At 37.8% G+C, this 17,447-nt stretch overlaps 1 protein-coding gene and 1 long non-coding RNA gene across 2 annotated transcripts in view; one reads left to right on the top strand and one right to left on the bottom strand.

The window, feature by feature from the left end:
• The window catches only part of LOC135322588 (uncharacterized), an 88,074-nt gene that overhangs the window by 50,400 nt on the left and 20,227 nt on the right, over nt 1–17,447 (bottom strand). The window lies entirely within an intron of this gene.
• LOC105093974 (olfactory receptor 5P1-like) lies at nt 11,763–12,697 on the top strand. Its single transcript, XM_064491862.1, has one exon. The coding sequence runs from the start codon at nt 11,763–11,765 to the stop codon at nt 12,693–12,695; it is 933 nt and encodes a 310-aa protein (XP_064347932.1). The 3' UTR covers nt 12,696–12,697.

Below are 17,447 nucleotides of genomic sequence, written 5' to 3'. Positions count from 1 at the left end.
GCCATGGAAAAATGTTTGAATTTTATTCTAAAAGGAATGGGAATCCATTAAATGTTTTTAATTGTACTAATCAAATGTAAATATGTATTTAAAGATCACTCTGGTTGTCTACGGAAAGTGGATTATAAAAGGGAAGTGTTTAGGCAGGGAACCAATGAGTCAAGATCTGAGATGACTGAGCACTCGACTAAGGTGGCTGCAACGTAGTTAGAAATTCAGCTATTCAAGATATAGTTTATGTAAAGGACCAAAAAAGACTTGCTGATGGATTAATGTGGGAGGTTAAAACTAAGAAAATAAATTGAGGAGACCTCAGACATTTTTGGGCTTAGATTATCTGGTGAATGTGAATGGGATGCCATTTATTAGCTGAAGAAAAAGGATGTTCAGGTCCTCTACATCTGCATAACAGGTCACTTAAAACCATTTTAGTATATTACATTATTTTCTGAGTCAAGAATTCTGGTTGGCTTTGGCTCAACATTTCTTTTGCTCCCTATGCATTAATAGCAGTCATCTGGTGATAATCAGGTGGCATCTGGGCATGTCTAGAGAGTCCAAGGTGGCTTCTGTCAGATGCCTGGCACCTTGGCAGGGATGACTTGAAAGTCTCTCCTTCTCCACGGAGTCGTAAAGTCTGTCCATATGGTATTACCAGCAGAGTAACTAAATTTCTGACATGGTGGTTCAGAACTCCAGTAACAAGTACCCAAGAGACTAAAAAGGGAGCTGTTGTGTTTCCTATGTCCCAGCCTCAGGAGACCTAGAACATTATTTTCACTGATTTCTATTAGTAAAACAAATCACTAAAGTCCTCCAGGTTCAAGAAGAGAGGGCATGTGGGGTGATACTAAAAGATGTAGTATTTCTTTATGAGGTGATGGAAATGCTCTAAAATTGACTGTGGTGATGGTTGTATATATCCATGAATATTCTATGAACTATTGAATTATATACTTTAAATGGGTTAACTGTATGGTAGGTGAACTATATCTCAATAAAGGTATTTAGAAAACTTGATGGGCTTTATGTGTATCAAATTGTAGTCTATTCAATTAGACAAAATCCACTCCCATACATCTCTTCCAGATAATTCTTCCTCTGGGGCTTTGTAAATTTGCTGTAAGAAAATTACCCAAAGATTTTTAAAGCTTTATATTTTAGAAAGAAAGGGTCTATGAAACATGCCATTAAGATTCTTAGAACGACTAGTAGAGCTGAAAGTGTCATTGGGGTTTTCTATATTTCTGGGGTTTTCTATCTTTCTGAGGTTTTAACAAAGAAACCTAGAGCTCCAATCTGGATTTATCTCTGATCTGGAGCCATTTCTTACCTTGAGAATCTTTATCTGGAAGGTACTGGGGATGAGAAACAGCCTTATTTTCAAACCCAGCAAAATCTGACTCCTTTATATTTTTTTTCGAAATTTTTCTCAAGAATCAAAAAGATACTTCTATACTTCACATATCTCTTCTTATACTTCAGCATAGGCAGCTAAAGGACAATAGATGGAACTTTTTACATTCTTCCTGGAAATCTTCCCAGGCAAATCCAAGATTATATTAGGTACCCTATATATTTTATCCCAGGTGACAATATTGACAAACATTCCACCACTATCTGGCAAGTGACTTCTTTTCTTTAGCTCTTAAAAATATTTTTCTCGTGATCCTTCAAGTGCTCACCATCTCTGTAAGAACCTTCCAAACACTGCTGAAAGTCTCCCCAAGGCTCTTTCTGCTTCTACCCACCATCCAGTCCGAAAGCCAGTGCCACATGATTTTGGCTTCTATTACAGCAAAATCTCTTTCAGGTGTCAAATTCCGATGTGGTGTTCTACAGTGCAGAACTACTCTAAAACTTAGTGTTTAAAGCAACAACTATTTGATTGTATGTCATGATTCAAGAAGTCAAGCAAGACTTGGCTTTGAGAAGACTCCAGGGTGAGTCTTTTCCCTCTCCTGTTATTACCGGGATTGCTCAGTGTTCACTGGCTGGCTGGCCTAGTCTGGAGGATAGATGGTTCCACTCGCATGCCTGCTTCCTTATTGGGAAGGGTTGAAGGTTGGCTTTAGCTAGTACCCCCTCCCTCTCTACGCTGTCTCAGGGCTTCTCCACTTGGATTTCATGGGGGTGATCAAATTTATACTGCAACTCAAAGCTCCACGAGGAGATCTTCCAGGAGACTTGGCAAAGGCTGCAAAGCCTCTTGTCACCAAGATTTGTCATTCTCAGATCATTACTTCCCTTGTATTCTATGCGTAAAGCTAATCTAAATTAAAGAGGAAGTTATGTACAATTTTAATCTCTCACAACATGCAAAAGAAATTTTTTGTGGGTGGTGTGGGAGCAAGAATCAATATTTCCATTTTGGCTTCATTAAGTTTAAGATACCTATTACTGTCAAAGGCAGAAATTTGTTAGCAAACAGAAGAAATCAGGGTCAGAGATACAAATTAGGGAGTGAACAGGAGGAGATCAACATGGAACAGTAGGAAGGTGCTTGAGCTCATTTCCCCTGATGAACACATCAAAAATGCACCTAGCTGTACATCAATTCTCATTGAAAACAAACTGGAGACTAGCAGAAAGACTCTTATACAGTCAAGACTGTAAAGAAAGATCCACATGGAGTCAGTTGGGAGGGAAGAGAAGCAGTAAGTTTGGGATCTATGCTCCTTGGAGTGAGCAAGAAGAGGAGGGGGTCATGTGGGGTTCGACATCCTCCCTGAGGACTGAGCTGTTTGAGCCACATGTTGGGCACCTCATCCCTGGTTTCCAACACTGGGAAGATGAGTCCACTTAATTGGTTTGAAAATCAGTGGGACTTGCAAGAGGGCTATACAAAACCTAGAATCTGCTCATGAAGAGTATGCACTCTTGCTTACTCCTGGAAACAAGGCAGAGGAAGCATACTGAAACTGCCTAGGACTTGACTGCTTTCCCGTAACCACCCCAGATAGCGGACCAGGCTGAGTGTGTGCTCCAGAATCTCTAACTCTAGCACTGTTCCCCTCTGGGGTGAAGGTGATGTTTTAGGAGCCTGGGAGAGTACACACTTAGCTGGAACAGAACCAGCTCAGATCCAACTCTCAGGACTTCTGCTCCAGCACCTTGGGAACTGACCTCACCCCCAACAGGGCACTGACAGCCACTGAGGATAGGAAAACCCCCTCTTCACCTCTGCCTCTTGCTCTAACTCTGGATAGCCTGCAGGACTGCCCCAGCACATGCCCCCCACACCCAGCCTGCACCAGGCTCCAGCTGCAGCCTCTCTACTCACCCTCAAGGTGAGGTCATCGCCAGCATTCCTCAAGACTAGCTGCAGCTAGCTCCAGCCCTTCTGTCTCCAACTGCCATCATGCCACAGAAGAAGCTATGGCTCATACTAGGGTCTGGCTATAGCATCTCTGTCTCCAGCCCTAATTCCTACCAACGTGGTGGCTGCCAGCTCACCTCAGGAGAAGCCATCAACTCTGCTCTCCTCAGATCCAGGTCTCCACCAAAGTCACTGAGCACACACAGACTGCATAGGAATGCTCCCACCGGGACACCACTTCAAGTTTGAGAATAGGTAACTGTTTCACAAATTTCATATGGACAGAGAAAATTAAGTAAAATGAGAGGACAGAGGAATCCCTACCAAACAAAAGAACAAGGCAAAAAAACAAAAAAACAAAAAAAAAACCACCACACTAAAAAACATATAATGAAACAGAGATAAATAATTTATCAGAAAGAAGTTCAAAGCATTAGTAATAAGAATGCTAACTGAACTAGGGAAAAGAAATAGATGAGAGTATGTATATGTCCATGTATGACTGAAAAATTGTGCCGAACACTGGAATTTGACACAACATTGTAAAATGATTATAAATCAATAAAAAATGTTAAAAAAAAAAAGAAATAGATGAACCCAGTAAGAATTTTCCCTGAGGACATATATATACAATGGAATATTACCTAGCCACAAAAAGAATGGAATTTTGCCATTTGCAGCAACATGAATGGACCTAGATGATATTAGGCTTATCAAAATTTGTCATGTAAGGAAAGATAAATACTGTACATTATCACTTATATGTGTAATATAAAAAATATAACAAAGTAGTGAATATAACAAAAAGGTAACAGACTCACAGATATAGAGAGCAAACCAGTGGTGACAAGTGGGAAGTTGGAGGGGAGAGGGGCAATACAGCAGTAGGGGATTAAGAGGCACAAACTACTATTTATAAAATAAATAAGCTGCAAGGATATATTGTACAGCACAGGGAATATAGCCAATATTTTGGAGTAACCTTAAATGGAGTAAACTCTTTAAATATATTGAATCACTGTGTTGCATATTTGAAACTTACATTGTAAATCAACTATACTTCAATAAAAAATAAATAAAATTAGAACTAAAGTTAAAAAAGAAAAAAGAATAAAAGACATCCAAATGACCAATAGGAACATGAAAATCTACTCATTAGTAATCACTGGGGAAATGCAAATCAAAACCATAAAAAGATATTACCTCACACCTGTTAGAATGGTTATCAAGAAGAGAGAACATGTTGGCAAGAATACAGAGAGAAGGAAATCTTTGTACACTGTTGGCTGAAATGTAAATCTGTATTAAAAAACATTATAAAAACAGTATGGAGTTTCCTCAAAAAATTAACAGTAGAACTATACATATGTTCAGCAATTCCACTTTGGGCTATGTATACAAAGGAAGTGAAAACGAGTCTGAATAGGTTATCTTCACTCCCCTATTTATTGCAGCATTATTCCACAATAGTCAAGATATGAAAACAAAGTGATGATCAACAGATGAAAAAAGCAAACAGGCACTTGAAATTGATGCTGAGCACAGTCACTAGGGAGATGCAAATTAAGAGTCAATGTTACATACATATTAGAATAGCTTTTCTTTTCTTTTCTTTTTTTTAACCGACAATACCAAGCACTGGAAAGGAAACAAAGCAAAGAGAACTTAAACTAAATGCTGGTAGGAATGCAAAAATGCTATTTAAAAAAATTTTTTTTGCAGTTTCTTATAAACATACACTAACCATAACACCCTGCAATCACAATCCTAGGATTTTGTCCAAGAGAAATGAAAATCCATGTCTACACAAAGATCTGTATGGAGATATTTATAAAAGCTTTATTCACAATGGCCTAAAACTAGAAAATACTCAAATGTCCATTATTGAGTGATTAGGTAAAGAAAAACTGGTACATCCATGTAATGGCTATGTTTGTGAGGACTATTAAAAAATCCAGACTCTCTACAACATATCTTTCACAATATCCATGATATCGTTCAAAATTGCTGACACATAAAAAAGAGAAATATGGCCCATACTCAAGATAAAGGGTTGGAAACCAACCTCAAAGAAAGGCTGAAAACAAAAGTATAATCCTCCATCTCAAAAGCTCAAAAAAGCACAACAAGTAAATTAGAAAAAAGTATAAGAAAACATAAATCAAAGATACAAAATATGTCCCATAGAGAAAATTTTCAAGTCTGTAATTTCATTCTTTGAAAAGATTAATGAAACTGAAAAACCCATAGGAGTGTTAAGAAAAAGGCAAAAATATTAGTTATCAAAATAAGGCAAAGAGGGGCATAACTACACATTCTGCAGATATGGTTAAAAAAAGATGTTATGAACAATTTTATATCAACAAATATAGTAAATAATGAGAAGTAAACATTTTCCAGAAAAACGTAATTTGTTCAGACTGAAAAAGGAAAACATCCCTATCATTCTTCAGGCTGGGAGGAGAGACACAGAATAATCCAGCAACAAAGTTAGTAGGAAATGTTGCTTCTTCCAAGTTTATTCAGCAGCTGTAAAACTGTCATAATGATCTACATTTTCAGTGACTACTGCTTTATAACCAAGAATGTAACCAAGTCTGAAATGCTCTTCCACCTAGTACAGGAGATACTCAATTGTTAAAATGCCATCATTTCATGACAGCATTTAGCCTCAGATTAGTCTCCACTCCTAAACTCACAGACAGACAGCAACCAGTCTAGAAATGGCCCTCAACCTCTAACTCCTTCTCAGCATCCTTCAGTAAGAATCCAAACTTTTCAAGGCATACGCCTTCTCTCCATTGTTAGGAAACAAGGGATGGTTCTTTGGAGAGCCCTCCCTCACTACACTGATCCAATAAACTTGATGCTGTTGGACCACACATTTATTTCTGGTGGCCATTGGCTAGTTAAGCTTTCACACCGTAGTTTTACATATTGACATTTAAGTGATGGAACAGAAATGAAAATGAGTGAGATTTAGGATATGAGTATGATAGAAGGTTTCAAAAGTAGAGTATGAATGAATAGAAGGTACTGGAGCCAAGAAAGTAGAGGAAATTTGATGTTAGGTTGTCAGTTAAGATATTCAAGTGGTTACAAGTTGCTCTTGCTGATGACAAAGAGACATGGAGAGGAAATTTGTAATGCAGGTGCTAGTGTCCTCAGGGAAAGAGGACCAGCTGGGACATCAATCGTGGTTGGAAATGTCATGAATCTCAAGGGAGGAAGTATTTGGGATTAAGGACGTGGTTGGAATGTCATGAATCTCAAGGGAGGAAGTATTTGGGATTAAGGACGAAACAGAATAACTTGCAAAAGGTAGTAGGGCTCCTCCCAACTCTGGTGAATGTGACCTGTCAGAATCAACACATTGAGGCACTTTGTTCTATTTGTCACATGTTTGAGACACATCAACAACTTCAGTTAACTTTTCAAGATAATTATATGCTTTGCCATTTAAATCTCGTAACCTGCCTATGAGATAGGAATTATTAACCCCATTTTACAGATCATGAAATTGAGTCTCAAAGAGGTTAAACAATTTTCCTGAGTTCATGCACCTCAAACTGAGCCCAACTCTGCTGGATACAAAACCTACACCTAGTGTTTCTCAGACTATTTAAATGAAGGATCACTTTTCCCCAAGCCTCCAATGGATCAATACTTTTCAGAAAGATAATAAAACTAGGACTAGTGAAAAAATTAAATAAGAAAGATGCAAATACAAAAGTATAAACCTAATTTTTTAATTACTGAAGACAAATGCATTAATTACTTTCCCAAATTGCTATAAAAGTCTATAAATGGTTCCCTTCAACTTCTGTCCTTCTTGTATCACGGACTGATAATAAACAAGTTACTGATTGGCACCAGTCAATGGACTGCACTTTGAGTAACAGTGTGTTCCTCAGAGGGGTGAGCAATCACAGCCCTAGGGAATCTGTCACATTCTGTTAGAGCCTTCCTTTCCCTCCCACCACACACACAAAGACACTCACCCTCATCCTCACAGAATATACATAACCATGTTCCTTAAAGGGGGGGAACATTCAGCGATTTACACTGTCGAGCCTTCAGTGCACAACTACTTGTAAATATAAGTGGAAAACATGTGCTTTATTAAGTCCTCTTCAAAATCAGTATAAGCAATTCTCCCTCTGAAAGGTGAGTGCACTATTGATTTATTTTGCTTAAGTAATTTAAATTTTTATTGGCTCAATGAGAAATTAAAGATTAAAGAAATTCTGTCACCAACTTTAGTTCTTGACCCTTGTGGAAAATGTGGCCTCAGCAAGATCTGCACTGCAGAATGGTCATTCCAGGCACCAGAACCAGGCTGCCTAGGAGACCCCAGAGAAGTGTGGATGATCCGCAGTGGCCACAGCAACCGCTGAGCTAATGAACAGAAACTATAGAAAGGACACCAGAAAGAAATGACCTGATATTCAGGTTGGATGAGGCTCTCAGCCTCTTTCCTCTAATCATCATCAAATGTGACCCATCCTTTGAGAGAAAGAATAGTCGAGTCAGAATCTCTAAGGTGGGGAAGCATGAATGGGATGCCAAAATGAAGAGCTCTAGAAAGAACCCTGGGCCGCCAATGGAGAGGATGCATAAGGGAAGAATCAGTTGTCATATTACGCATATGATATGAATGACATAGTCCCAAACAGGGAAAGCATCAGATGCTGTACTTCCTGACTTCTTTTAGATTTTTGAAACATCTCCTGACATGTGTTGAAAGAAAAATTAAATTATACTTCTCATAAAAACAGTAAATAGTTGAAAATCTATCAACACTTCACTTTTACTTAATGAAAATAGTTACTTAGGTTTGATGTGTGACCGAACACCTCCGAGTACTTTACAGATACCATTTTTAATCTCACAACAAAGCTGCATTATAGGGAAAATTATTCCCTTTTACAAATGAAAAAACTGGGAGTCAGAGGGATTAAGCGTCATGTGCAAGTTAAAACAGCCAGGGGGAGGCCCAAGCTCTGAGTTTTCTGTCTCCAGTCTCCATCACTGCCGTCAGCACAGACTGAAGCTCACACGGTGAGCACAGTGAAGGTAGGGTTGGCCCCATTGAGCTCTGCTTGAGTCAGAAGGTATAGAGCACAAATGCTGCTCAGTGCTTGACCTCGTTCCTCAGACCAGAGCATCTTCAGAGGCTGAGGACTCTGAGGGATCTAAAAAGTATGCCACAAGTGGGCAAGGGAACTATGGAAGCTTAATTTTGGAGAAGGAAAAGCAGTGGAGGCGTGCTAGGTGTATTCAGATATTTCAGAGCTTTGATATGAAAGGAGATGGTTTGTGCCATTGAACAGACAGAGGATCAAGTGATAAGACTAAAAATAGATTTTTCATGAGAGAGCTAACATCCATGGCAGTAAGCTTGCCTGTCGCTAGAAAAATCTGACTGCACTTAATGAAGATCAATCAGAACACATTATTTAACGAGCTGTAGGTTCTCATCTACTGGTTCATTATACCTCACAATTCGTCCTGTCAAAGAACTAAGTCCCACTACTGAAAACACAAAATTCTTTCTAATTCTAAAGTAAGAAACTTTAAAGAAATTAAGACATTTTGAAGATATTTGTATTGATATTTATCATTTATGGTAAGTGTTTCAAACCTTAAGAGTTGAAATGGTGTTTTAGCAGAGAATTGTCTTTCTATGAAAATTAGAGCCAATAACACTGAGTAGAAAAATCTTAGTGTCATGTTAACATGACAGACACTTAAAAGCACTAGTTGCAAGGAAGCATATACAGGAAGCCGTGTTTTGAAAAGTAATTAAGGATAGATTATGAAGGTCCATGAAAACCATACTAAGGAGTTAGATGTATACTCCACCCAGAATTTCAGCTATGAGATTATTCAGGATTGGGAAATATTTTATTGATAGAAGTGAAAATGTAAATTACCAAATGTAATAGATACTATGATTATAAATATGTAAATACCATTTACCCTATGCCACAAAATTAAAATAAATCAAAATCAATTGTAAGGATTGTTAAAGTAGATTTGTAGGTGAGTTTTCTTTTGTTTTTAATTATAGATAAAAATGTAAAGGACCTGCATGTAAAAAGGATTTGAAAAACTGTAGAATTTACCTGCAGGGATTGATACGTAGCTGAGGTGAATGAAAATAAAAGATGAATAAGTGAAATTTTCAGGTCACTAAAATCTCAATTTAAATTTTTTTCATTTTATAATATTTGAAAGAAACATTTAAAAAATATTTTCATGCTTTTATTTCCTCATTCTCATAAATACAATTTTCTTGAAAATTCCACTGAATCCTTGGTGTGCACTGGAACTACTGCATTGGAGTGCAGTAATTTCTGGGACTTCTCTTATTATTTATCATTAATCATGCTTTCCCAAAACCACCTCAAAACACGGGAACTTTGTTGCAACAAAATGGCAAACATGGAGAAGGTACTAAGCTCTTTAATGAAAATGCAGCAAAGAGCTGCATTGAACACTGAGCACATTGCTTTAATATTTTCATTATTGTAAATCATGGTGATACACTTATCTTAGAGCGCAAATATAATTCTTTTGAATTATGCTGTAATGAAAATACCAAGGAAGAGGATTATTTTAAAAATCTGTCATATTTTGTAATGTTATCCTCCTGATGCTTTATACAATTCGTAGGGTTACTAGTTCTGATAGTAAAAGGTTGTGTGAATAGTGACATGCCCAAATTCAGTGGATGATTAAATTAAGGTCCAACCACTTAATGCATTATCATGCAGATCTCAAAAATCATGTTTGTATGGAATTAAAATATGATAAAATTCTTATATGGAAATGTTGAGTAAAAATAGGAGTGTTAAATTTTTATCTACAATGTTATAAAAGTTTTTTAAAATATATACAAAGGAAAAATTTATGAAAATAAATTACCAAATGTATAATAGTTGACTTGTGTGACAGTAGCCAGATGTGAGAGGAATATTTCTTTTGAATTTTCAAGAGTTCTTCATCTACATGATTATATAATTTTTATTTAGAAACAACGTATGCCATTACTTTCCTTACACAATTATTACAGAATTTTCACACACTAATAATACCTTCAAGACTTCTCTACAAAGCTTGGTTTCTCTGGGCAGAGAATCTAAATTATATTCATCTCTGGTTCTCCACAGCATATTCATTACACTAATCATACATTCATTCATTTAACTAGTTTTCTTTCAGTACATTTTATTCCCAAGCACTAATTATTTTTGATAGAGGGCCAAAACACACAGTTATTGAGAAGAATATGTATTAATTGGGGAGAGTGAAATGTAAATAAGCAAACAACAACAAAACTGTACCCATTATAAACAATGGCAATTTAGACATCTTCAAAGCATGATGTCAACACAAAGGAAAGTTATCTGATTAACCCTTATGTCAGAGAAGACTTTGGAGAGACATGAATTTGAAGGATGAGTAGAAATCACCCAGAGTAATGAGAGGATGAGGGCCAAGCAAGTAGGAGAAAAATGACCAAAGACCAGGAAGAGTAGAGTGCATTGAGAGGACTCTAAATAGTTCAGGAAGATTGGATCAGTGAAAGTGATGGGTGGAAATATTCTGAGAAACAAGCAGAGTCATAGCAGGGGATACATCAGAAAGTGTGCACTGTAATGTGCTAAAGAGGTTAGGTTCATTGTGGAGGCTGGAGAAGTCACAAGAATTTAAAGAATCCCTTTGGCATCGCCGTCACGTTAGCAAGAGATCATTTTGCTGGATGCACTGTGAATTATAAGAGCACAAGAATGAAGGCAGGGAGGTAAACAGATAAATAAAGAGGAAAAGTGACCAGGGCCTCAACTAAGTAGGGACACTAGCAATGTAAGTGAGGAGGTGAATAAAAAATTGAGATGTAAATTGTAGACAGAATCAGCAGGATTTTATTAGATGTGCTAACAATGATGGGGAGAAGGCTAGAATCACTCCCATGTTTCAGACATGAAAGATTGGGTGGATTGTGGTGTCATTCCAATGATACAGAACATAAGAAGAGTGGGCCAAAGAAAGGATGAATTTAGTATAAGAAGTCTGGGTCTGAGGTAATTATGGGATTTGTAACTGGAGTCTTCCAAGAGATAACTGAAACTATAGATCTGGACCTTGGGAGAGAGATCTGTCTAGGAGTCAAGGTGGGAATGGTGTTTTAAAATAAATATCAGAAAAATAAAAGAATGTAGTTGAGATCCCACAGACTGAGGTTGAATTATTCTTTTTTTATGAAAAGCTGAAAGAAGCAAAAAAAAAAAAAGTCTTCTACAGCATCATATTTATAGGCTAGGCAGAGGAAGTAATGAGTCTGAGGAATAACCAAAGAAATCTGGGAATACATATTCTGAAAACACACAAAAATGAATATTCACATTTCCCTCAACAGGAATAGTTTCCAGAAGAGATGGAGGTTGGAAACCACACCGGTGTCACAGAGTTCACCCTTTGGGGATTAACAGGGGATCCTACACTTCGTGTCATCTTCTTTGTGATATTTCTAGGAATCTACATTGTCACCTTAATAGGCAATATCAGCATAATCACCTTAACAAGAAGCTGTTCCCAGCTTCACACCCCAATGTACCTCTTCCTCAGCCATTTGGCTTTTGTGGACAGTGGGTGCTCCACATCAGTCACACCTATGATGCTTACAGGACTCCTTACACATGGACTGGCCATCCCTGTCACTGGCTGTGAAGCCCAGCTCTGTTCCGTGGTCATGTTTGGGACAGCCGAGTGCTTCCTGCTGGCTGCCATGGCCTATGACCGCTATGTGGCCATCTGCTTGCCCCTGCTCTACTCCACCCACATGTCCCCCAGAGTCTGTGTCCTCTTGGTGGGGGCTTCCTATCTGGGTGGGGGTGTGAATGCTTGGACATTTACTAGTTGTTTACTGAGTCTGTCTTTCTGTGGGCCAAATCAGATAGACGACTTTTTCTGTGATTTCTCCCCTTTGTTGAAACTTTCCTGCTCAGATACCTCCACTGTTGAAATTATCCCTTCCATCTCTTCAGGATCCATCATCGTGGTCACAGTGTTTGTCATAGCTCTCTCCTACACCTGCATCCTCATCACCGTCCTGAAGATGCGCTCCACTGAAGGGCGACACAAGGCCTTCTCCACCTGCACCTCTCACCTCACCGCCGTTACTCTCTACTATGGAACTATCACCTTCATTTACGTGATGCCCAAGTCCAGCTACTCAACTGACCAGAACAGAGTGGTGTCCATCTTCTATACAGTGGTGATCCCCATGTTGAACCCCCTCATCTACAGTCTGAGGAACAGAGAGGTAAAGGAAGCCCTGAGAAAGGCAACTGGCAGAATATATTCTTAGGATCCATTTCAGGTGACCTATGAAGTGTTTGTTTAGCAGTATCACACTTAGGACCTACCAAATGTTGCTTGACTGATTGATCAAATTAAAACCATACTTCTCTCACTTTTATACATTTGTAAACTTTAGGAGACACCATGAAATCAGCAATAATGATAGTAGTAATTTTCACTATTATGTATTAATATCTGTAGGTGTTAGGACTTTTTAATTTATTTAGTAAGCAATAATTTGTACATATTATGCGCCAGGCCCTATTCTAAGCACATTAGTTTATTAACTGGTTTATCTCTTACAAAAATCCAATCAAGAAAGGCTATTATTTCTACTTCACAAATAAATCATCTGGGTCACAGAGACATTAAGTACATTGCCCAAAATCATGCTAGGAAGTTGTGGACCAGTGTTTGAATTCAGGAAGTCTGGGTCCAATACCACTGTAACTTCTCCATTTAATTTTCACAGCAATCCTATGATGCTGGTATTATAAATTTACCTCAGTTTACAGATGAGAATACTGGGTCCTAGAGAGAGCCAACAGTTTGTCTTGAGAGATGTGGACTCAAGTCTTCTGTTTGAATGGAATGAAGTCCTCTGATTTCTGGCACTTGATCTAAAATGCCACAATCAGTCCAGTGACTAAAGCGCTATCACTGATCTGGAGGATCCGAGCAGGGTAAGAAGCCTCAGCTGTTTCTTTGTATGAGTCTTTTGAACAAACTCTATTCTCAAGAAGGTCTAGGCTGTGAAGACTGCAAAACAAGGATGAGAATGGGAAAACTGGGTTGTTTCCCATCATAGGGACTCAGGTCTGGACACCACAATCACATGATTCGACTGAAAGTCTATACATATTTAAACACATGTTAAAAACAAATACTCCCATTTGGAATACTGCAGTCTTCCTTATATGTAGAAATTGAAAAGGGTTATCTTAATTCTAAACATTGCAATTAACATGTTAACAGCAATCATAGTTCCATAATCTCGCTTTACAAAGAAATTAGAACCCATTAAAAAAAAACTAGAAATGTTGTCAAAGACTGTACTAAATGCATTTCTTGGGTTATAATCTACCCTCATTTACATCATCATCATGATAATGGAAATGGTGAGGAGAGATTTTTCTGGAGTATAGGAACTCCCAACAGAAGCAAATACTGTTGCAACTCTTTAGAGCATCTGAAAGCAAGACTTAGATCAGAAAGTCCTTGTCTCAGCATAATGCATTGAGAGAAGTGAGGCATGGAAAACATAATTTAAAAATAAAATGAAAAGTATTTGTAATTACAGCTAAGTAAAAATGTAGACTACCTACAATATTATTGCAAATTTTAAGTAGGAAATATATAACAAAGACTGAAAGACAACAAAGATAAATTTAAGCACATGAAATGACTAAGTAATGGGTATAAGAAAACTGTTTCTCTACTTACAACACTTCTAACAAAAATTTATGTTGTTTTTGCCCCCATACCAACCAACTGGGAAACCAATATATTCTAAATATTCAGACATCAACTTGATGCCCTATTCTTACTGCAACTGTGACACAAACTACCAGGAGGTAGTGTCAAACATCATAGATTAAAGGAATCAGTCCCACAAAAGCACTCACATCAGACACCAGTTGCAAGCAATGGGTCTTCAGGGTACCCACAATTCTGTCCAACTTAACCACAAAGTCAGGTTCCACAATTATCTCTCAGCTTGATAATTTGCTGGAATGAATGGTTCACAGAACTTATGGAAACATTTACTTACATTTACATCTTTATTATAAAAGACATTACACAGGATACAAATTAATAGCCAGATGCAGAGATACATAGCACCAGGTCTGGAAGGGTCCCCATGGCAGGAGATTCTATTACTATGAAGTTTTAGAGCAGCATTTTATTGGCAGGAGAATGTGTTTTACCAACTTGGAAGCTCTCCATTCAATAGTTTAAGTTTTTTATTTGGGCTACTTGATCCATATTAAATTAATCTCCAGCCCTTCTCTCCTCCCCTCAGTGAAGAAGATGGGCAGAAAGTTCTAAGTTTCTAATGGTTGTTCTTTTTGGTGACCAGCTCTATCTTGAAGCTATCCTGGATCCCACCAAGAGTCATTCCATTAGAACAAAAGATGCTCCTATCACCCACAAAATTCTAAGGGACTTAGGTGTCCTGAGTCAGAAACCACGGTCAAGATGAAATATAAGAATAAAAGGTGCTCCTAATGCCCCTATCACTCTGGAAATTATGAAGGTTTTAGAAGCCCTGTGTCAGAAACTGTAGGCAGAGACCAAAGATTTATTTCAAGGATGTCACAGTCCACCCTCTGCTGTGTGCCTATGGACCCCCCACAGCAAAATAATCATAAAAGTCCAAAGATACTGGCACATTATTAGAATTCCACTTAGTCATTAATAATTATCTAGTCCATCATCATATCATATGAAAATCTGCCCCAGGATGAGCCTATTCAGTTTTGCAGTCTCCCATTTGATCTTGTTAGGTTCTAAAAGCAGGACTGGTCTCAGAAATATATGGCTTTACTCTTTCAGGCATCAGGTATAATTGAGCTAAGAGACAGTATTATCACTTGCTTTGAGCCTCTTTTGAGGTGTTAATGTAATATTTAATTTTTCATAAACAACATTTCTAACTGTGCTATAGAAATTCCAGGTGCATCCTAAGTCCAGTGACTACTGGAACTTAGTTATGTGAACTCTAAAGTCCCTCTGGATACTAGGGACCCATATCTTAGAGGTAAGAGTGTTCATAGGTCTTCTGTATTTTATCTCTGGTATCATTTGAGCTTTGCTAATTGGGAATTAATTCAAGTCAAAGACCAGTGATAGACAATAATTTCCAAATCTGTCAAGATTTACATATAACTCTTGGCATGTTTTTGAGTAATTCAAGGAGAAGGGGGAGGGGCTCAAACATTGATAATTTTCTGCCATTGTGCCCTTGAAGTCCAAGAGGAATATCAGATCAAAGCCTTGAAGTCATTTCACAAGTAGAGATGGGACAATCATCCATTCATTTCAAAAGTATTTGTTGAGCCTTTATTGTATTCTAGGAACTGAGTTAACACTGAAGATATGTTGATATGTAGAACAGAGTTCTCACAGTTTATATTTTAGAGGGGGAGACTTTAGAGAATAAATGAATACAGAACATGATAAGTGGTTGGAATTTGAGGCATTTGGATTGATATGACTTATAAAGGGTAACTCTGGTGGTGTGGGTGGTGTTTCCTTAGAGCGTGACAAGGAAGGCCACTGAAGGAGGTGACAGCTGAGCAGAAAGTTGAAAGACAAGAAAGACCCATTGATAGGGAAAGTTAGGGGAAAGCTACCAGGCAGAAAAGGCTAGTGCAAAGAAGCTGGTAATCTTAAGAAATAAGAGGCCATGGTAAACCAGGAGAAGAGAGATACATGGCAAGTGTTAGATCTTGGGGAGCTTCATCAGCCATGGAAAAATGTTTGAATTTTATTCTAAAAGGAATAGAAGCCTTTATAGGTTTTTTTAAATTGTGCTAATCTAATGTGAATATATTTTTGAAGATCACTCTGGTTGTATGCAAATTGATTATAAAAGAGGAGAATGGTAGCAGGGAAACTGTGAGGTCCTTAGTTAAGATCTGAGATGATGGTGCATTAGGCAAAATGCATTCATACCCTCTCACGTCCCCTCAAAATATTATGCCAGTACAGTATCAGAACTGAGTCCATCATCATAAAATCTAAATCAGTTTCAGGGTGAGGTTCCTTGGACACAACTCCTCAAATACAGTCCCTCTTTATTTGAAGACCTACAAACTAAAGAGATAAGTCATATGACCCCTACACATCTATCAGACACTATTGATATAGGAACAGAAACCCTGCAGTAAATATTCTTGTCATAAAGAAGGAACAGAAGAGTCACATAAAAACACTGGCCCATAGAAATTCCAAAATCCCACTAGACACCTGTTTGCTATTTTCTTGATCAGGATCCAGTCCTACTCCCTGTTAATAAGTCTCTCTGTGGCTCTTGGCTATACCTTCTGAGCTTTTAGTTCTATCCTTGGACTCATTCTTCCTTTTTCAGGAAAATATAGCCCCAGTTATAGCTAAGTAGTTTTCTTGGCCTATTTCCTGCCTATTGTAGTTTGAGAGTCCAAAGACCTCTTCACCCTGCACTGTCCCTTGCAATTCAAGCTGGTATAATTTCTTTAAAAATTTTGTGGGAGTCATCAGGGAAATTCAAATAAAACTTCAATGAGATACCGCTTCATACCCACAGGGATGGCTAGAATTAAAACAGCAGATAATAACAAGTGTTGAGGATGTTAAGAAACTGGAACCCTCATACACCACTAGTCAGGATGTAAAATGGTGGTGCCATTTCGGGAAACAGTCTGGCAGTTCTTCAAACCATTCAACATAGAGTTATCATTTGACCCAGCAATTCTACTCCTAGATACATATACCTAAGAAAAATTACAATACATGTCTACACAAAAACTTGTACACTAATGTTTATAGCCAGATTATTAAAAACAACCAAATGCCTATCAGCTTAAGTGTTGATAAATAAAATGTGGTCTTTCCATACAATGGAACATTTTTCAGCCATTAAAAGGAATGAAGTACTGATGCATCCTACATGGATGAACCCTGAAAACACTATACAAAGTGAAAGAAGCCAGTCACAAAAGACCACATATTATATGATTCCATTTATAATAGAGAAATCTATAGAGACAGAATAGTA

This window comes from Camelus dromedarius, chromosome 12 (genome assembly GCF_036321535.1).
Source record: "Camelus dromedarius isolate mCamDro1 chromosome 12, mCamDro1.pat, whole genome shotgun sequence".
Classification (NCBI taxonomy): domain Eukaryota; kingdom Metazoa; phylum Chordata; class Mammalia; order Artiodactyla; family Camelidae; genus Camelus; species Camelus dromedarius.
Note: the sequence above shows the minus strand (reverse complement) of the source record. Positions and strands in the feature narration are given on the sequence as shown.

What these genes read in the sequence shown, in the direction of transcription:
- LOC105093974 (XM_064491862.1), top strand. Translation starts at nt 11,763, where the DNA reads ATGGAGGTTGGAAACCACACCGGTGTCACAGAGTTCACCCTTTGGGGA.